Source organism: Drosophila innubila (genome assembly GCF_004354385.1).
Source record: "Drosophila innubila isolate TH190305 chromosome 2L unlocalized genomic scaffold, UK_Dinn_1.0 4_B_2L, whole genome shotgun sequence".
NCBI classification, from domain to species: domain Eukaryota; kingdom Metazoa; phylum Arthropoda; class Insecta; order Diptera; family Drosophilidae; genus Drosophila; species Drosophila innubila.
The window spans coordinates 22,710,661-22,716,012 of NW_022995372.1; the positions used below are offsets into that span (position 1 = coordinate 22,710,661).

Consider the following 5,352-nt stretch of genomic DNA (forward strand, 5'->3'; position numbering starts at 1 on the left):
AGCAGCACATTTAACTTAATTATTAACATAGTTTCATAAAACTATTTAAACAAAAATACACCAAAATAATAAATTTTGAATTTTATTTTATTTGAAGATTTAATGGATGATAAAAAAAATAAAGTAGATTTTAATTAATTTTCTTATATTATAAGTAATAATTTTTATCAAATACCAAATTTCACAATCAAATACCAAATTTTACAATGTTTATCTTTACAATATTTTCTGCTTAAGAAAAAATAATATCTTTCTAGAGATAGTCACTTAAACATTTATATACCGGTAAAATATTAACCAATTGTATTATCTTCATATTTAGAAAATCGAATATATATAAACTAACAAATAACTCATTTTAATACTTTTTATATCCAACCATTTTCATAAATAAAGATATTTTGTACAGAATTTTACTTTATTGATTTCCAAGTCTTATAGTTATTTATTCAAAATTGTAAGCAGTCGTCTTCAGGCTATTAAAAAAGTCACATATTTTATACGTGAGTAACGATTTAGAATTAAATTGGACATCTGGGGGATCATATTTCTGACTGTTTACATCTGCATTATCAACAATACGAGTCCACTCGGCTAAGTCATTATCGGGGTTGGTAAGATTTGCCTCTTGATGCAATGGCTTCAACATAAACTGCAACTCCTGCAGTTGCTTTAAAAAAATAACTAGAAAAATATAAATGATAAAATTAATTAAACCAACAAATAACAAAAAAAAAAAAAAACTGGTATACTCAAAAAGGATAACATTTTACGCGACATGAACAATGTTGATTATTTCCATGTATTATAATAAAAGTTTAAAAATTAGTTTATGATTAGACTAATGTCGACGATAGCTGAATCTTTTAAGCAAAAGTTTAATGCAAGTTGTAATATGAACCTTAGAACAACAATTGAGAACCGCAATCATCGAATAATGAACTTTTAGAAATAAGATGTACTCATACAAGATATGTTATATTTACCGTGTGTATCTTCAAAATTCAATGTCCGCTTATGATCCTGCCACCAATTGCAAAGTAGATACAGATTATGTTTTGTAGTTTCTTCTGAATCACGAAAAAGGCTTGGCAGATAATACTCCCTGAAAATAAGTATAAGTAATTGTACGGCAATCTGAGAGATTTCGCCAACTTGTAAGATGTCTGAAATGACGAAGTATTATAATAACTTAATTGCAGTATTGAGTCTAATTACATACGTGTTTTCTTTTCTTGTAAACTCCACTGATACATCATTTGGAAAACAAGCGTAACAACGCTTAGGCAAAGTTTTACATAGCATTCGCAAGCATGATCCTGAGGCGCTTGATCCGGTGCGGCCATCGGAGTAAATTCTGATATATTTGCCGAGTTATTTACAGTTGCGGTAGTACTATGATTCGGTAATAAATGCGACTGTAAACCGGCAACTGTTGACAATAAGGGCTCCTTGTCGGTGTTTTCCTCATCAACAATGGACGGAAGTGGAAGTATTTTCATTATAAATGCAGGCAAAGATGTAAAGCATTGGTAAACAAAGCGCACATGATTTTCGCAAATCGAAAGTAAGAGCTTAAAATGACAAGGTTCGAGGGGCAAATCATTCCAAAAGCAGAGTTCAAGTAATCCTGCGTACACCTGTATGAGACAGGAATCAGGTCCAAATCGGTAAAGGGATCGAACGCGATCTGATACGAAACAATTATTTGTACTGGCAATGCACATTCTCGCCATCAGCTGATCCTGACGAGCGCACAATAGCATACAAGAACTAAGTTCTCGGAAGACCCATGGGCTAGGACGAGTGAAAACCAACTGCTTTAACAAATTAAAGAGTAAATCCTGCTGAGATCCGCATATAGAGACCTTTGCCGCCATCACATGGTTAAGTAGACTGTGCAGCAACGACCCGGTGGCTTCAATGACTCCAAAATGTTCGCATACTTCAAATGAGTAACCTAATTTGGTTATCGCCTCGATGAGTATTTGCAGTATTGAGTGATTGCCATGGGTTTTTTCAAGCAATGCTTGCGATATGTTGCCTTCTCCTTGGCAAATCAGCGCTAAAGTGGCAATATAGCGCCGCAATAGAACAGCTTGTTCAAGTTTGTACAAGGCGTCGGGCTGAATTAGAGATTGGCGCATAGAGATACTGTGATCCAGCAGATTAAAGGGTTGATAGGGATACATCATACAGTGTTGCGGCAACTCCAAACTTTGGGCATAGGACCAAGACTCTGTAAACACTCCGCATACAGACTTAATTAGGCGTTCCATAATCGCCTTATCAACGCTGGGTCGAGACTGCAGTTGTGCGTAATGGAAAATCAGTTGCTCCAATTCCACTTCAAAGAAACTACGTTGTTTCTTTTGCGATCGTGTCTCTTTGGAGTACTCGTAGAAATGCTTATCGGTTTTTGAAGAATTACGATTTGCATAAGAGCTAGTTATACATAAATTTTCTAATCGTAGCATATTCCGGCATTCGTCGGCATCCGTTACTGTGGACACGGGACTTTCTCTGAATGTTGTGTTCATTGCACTTCGGATTTTATGCTCGGAAAACTCAACGTTTGTAAAGTTCAGTTCGGCGTTTTTCGCAATTACTTGTTTAAATACTTCGGCGACTTTCTTATTGCAGTCTTTTTCGGCTTCTTCTGCCATAACAATTCTATCCATTTTACTCGCCTGAAGCAACTTTCTCGCTTGCCGCAACTCATTTCGAAGTAAGCTGACCTGTTAAAAGGATGCATTTTAAAATCGTTTAATTTCTGTTATACACCAGTGTTGCCCACTCAGCTATTTTCTCGCCAGATCTAGAGTTTTTCTAATGTAGACAGATTTCTAGCTATTTTTAAATGTAGATTTAGCTTTTTTAGGCCTCGAAGTGTTGGCAACACTGTTATACACACTCACCTCACCTTCCTTTGTCAGAGTTTGATTGTTGTGATCAATGATATCCTTCTGTAATTTGGTATTCTCCTTCTTCAGCACATCGACGCGTTCCATCAAAAACTTGAGTTGACGTTCCTGTGCCAGTTGACGCATATTTGCCGTAGCTTGTCCTGTTGAATAATCTGTCCATTGCCCGATGCCATCCACTACGAGATCCGTTTGATCTTCCACAAGCTCAGATAAAATGTTGCTCATCAGCATTTCATCATCCCGTGCTCGATTCGGACGCTGGTATGAAGATGAAGTCGGCATAGGACACTGGCTTGAAGTTGTAGTCATGGGCTCTCCAAATTGTTGTGTGCTTGTATTGTCATTGGCTTGAGGTACAAATTGACTAAAGCTCAATTTCCCATCTTTGTGTCGACTGCCATCATCAGGTGGGCGCGGATTTTTCTCTTCTATTTGCGTAGCTAACAAGATGAAATCGTCATCGTCACTTCCCCACAAGTCCGCAATATTCGATGCGTTTGTGCAAAAGTGACCGGCACCAACACTAACGTCCAATTTTAATTTTTTATTCGGCTTGGTAATTGATGTAAATCGCTTAGCCATTTTGAAATAAGTCTCTGTTGTTGAATTATTGTTTACAATTAATTCATAATTAACAAATGTTTTTGACCAATCAAATCGCCAAAAAACAAAACCCCGATGCGCTAAATAATAGGCGCTGCCACCTGGCAGAAAAAATATCCCGTTCATTGTAATGTTGCCTAGCCTAGAAAACTAATCTAGATCATTTTTCATTCCAATGCCTTTTTCTTTTTGTTAATTTTTCTAAATTTTGGTGCAAGAATATTAAAAATATTGGCGGAATTTATTATTATAATTATTATATATTAATTAAAACAAAATTTTAAAAATTGAAGTTCAACAAAATTTAAACAAATATTTTTGAAAACTTTCTAAAATTTAATGTTCAAAATATAGAAATAAAACACAAAATGATGGTTTTTGAAAAGGGTGTGAATCGGACTTTTTTTGAATTGAACAACGTTTAAACTATCAGTGTGTTGGTCTGGCAACATTTTTTTCCGTCAGCTGGCAGCATCTTTTATTTAGCACATCTGTGTGTTGGTGTTATGATTGGTATATATTATAGACTCTATAACATTTGTTAAATATGTATTAATTATAAACACTAATTTAACAACAGAGACTTTTTCAACTTGCAAAGCGTCAATTTACGGAAACATAATTCATGTACTTTGATTTTCACCAATTTGTGGCATAAAAGACTGAAAAATAGTTGTGCACCTTGATCGAAACAATTTGTGTTGTACTGAAGAATAAATAAAACGTAAATAATGGCTTCTGATGGTGAAGATATGGACTTGACATGCACAGAAAGTGAAGTGTCTGCTGCGGAAACCGATACAGAGACCAGAGATGATAGTGCACCCTTGCCGGACTCGGACACAGATGAGGAAAGTTTGGATGTCGAAGTTGTGCCAGCGACGAGTGACGACGCTGATATGGAGGAATTGTTGGGACAACTGGAGGATTATACGCCCACGGTGCCAGATGCGCTTACATTGCGCATATTAAAAAGCGTAAGGATTGCAATTGATTTGGTGTTTTGAAAAAACATTATTTACACTTTAATTGCAGTCTGGCTTTGCTGCAGTAGATCCTCGAATTGTGCGCATTATATCCGTGTCGGCACAGAAGTTTATCTCGGACATTGCCAACGATGCCTTGCAACATTGCAAAACGCGCACAACAAACATCCAGCACTCCAGTGGACACAGCTCAAACAAGGTGAATTGTATATATTTTGGAATAACACGGTGATCCTAACTAGATTTTAATTTTTATTTATATCTGCAGGACAAAAAGAACCCCAAGGATCGCAAATACACCTTGGCCATGGAGGACTTGGTGCCAGCCCTGGCAGATCATGGCATTACAATGCGCAAGCCACAATACTTTGTTTAAATATTAATCCTATCTTATTTAAATAACTATAAATTAAATATAATTGAGAAATATTCAATATTTTTGTTCAAGGCAAAAGCGTTGCCACCGGGCTTAAATGTTGTCACACCCCCAGAGGCTACCACCCTCTTAAATTTTCCAATCTGGCAATAAAAACCATTTTGGGTCAAATGTCAAAATTGGTAGTTTAAAAATTGTCCACCTTATTTTTGACAATTTTTTAATTTTGATGCTAGAATTGTTTACATTTTTGCAACATTTTGCAATATCTAAATTTAAATTGATCTCTAAATCACGACATGTCTCGTAAACTGTTGCGAACAATTATCTGGGTGAACTTGTCACAGTTACCGCAAGTGATTAGATATAACCGACGAAATTGGCAACCCTACATAATATATCGAAATCTAACAAGTTGATATCGTTGTTATCGCTGGCAACAGCTGTTCAGTTATAAGAA

The 5,352-nt window shown here is 35.9% G+C and overlaps 2 protein-coding genes across 3 annotated transcripts; one reads left to right on the forward strand and one right to left on the reverse strand.

The window, feature by feature from the left end:
* Nucleotides 1-417: 417 nt before the first annotated feature.
* Nucleotides 418-3,626, reverse strand: LOC117781855 (ATR-interacting protein mus304). 2 transcript variants are annotated; one of them, XM_034618727.1, is made up of 4 exons: nt 2,919-3,626; nt 1,223-2,738; nt 987-1,166; nt 418-684 (listed from the first exon to the last, which is right to left on the reverse strand). In XM_034618727.1, exons 1-4 carry the CDS (start codon nt 3,507-3,509, stop codon nt 446-448), a joined length of 2,526 nt encoding a protein of 841 aa, XP_034474618.1. In that variant the 5' UTR covers nt 3,510-3,626; the 3' UTR covers nt 418-445. The 2 variants fall into 2 exon arrangements, with proteins under 2 accessions (XP_034474618.1, XP_034474619.1); XM_034618728.1 differs by lacking the exons at nt 418-684; nt 987-1,166 and having other exon boundaries at nt 2,704-2,738; nt 2,924-3,626.
* Nucleotides 3,627-4,107: 481 nt separating this feature from the next.
* Nucleotides 4,108-4,950, forward strand: LOC117780516 (transcription initiation factor TFIID subunit 10). The gene is made up of 3 exons (XM_034617073.1): nt 4,108-4,507; nt 4,566-4,715; nt 4,785-4,950. The coding sequence occupies exons 1-3, from the start codon at nt 4,262-4,264 to the stop codon at nt 4,890-4,892; spliced, it is 504 nt and encodes a 167-aa protein (XP_034472964.1). The 5' UTR covers nt 4,108-4,261; the 3' UTR covers nt 4,893-4,950.
* Nucleotides 4,951-5,352: the final 402 nt, after the last annotated feature.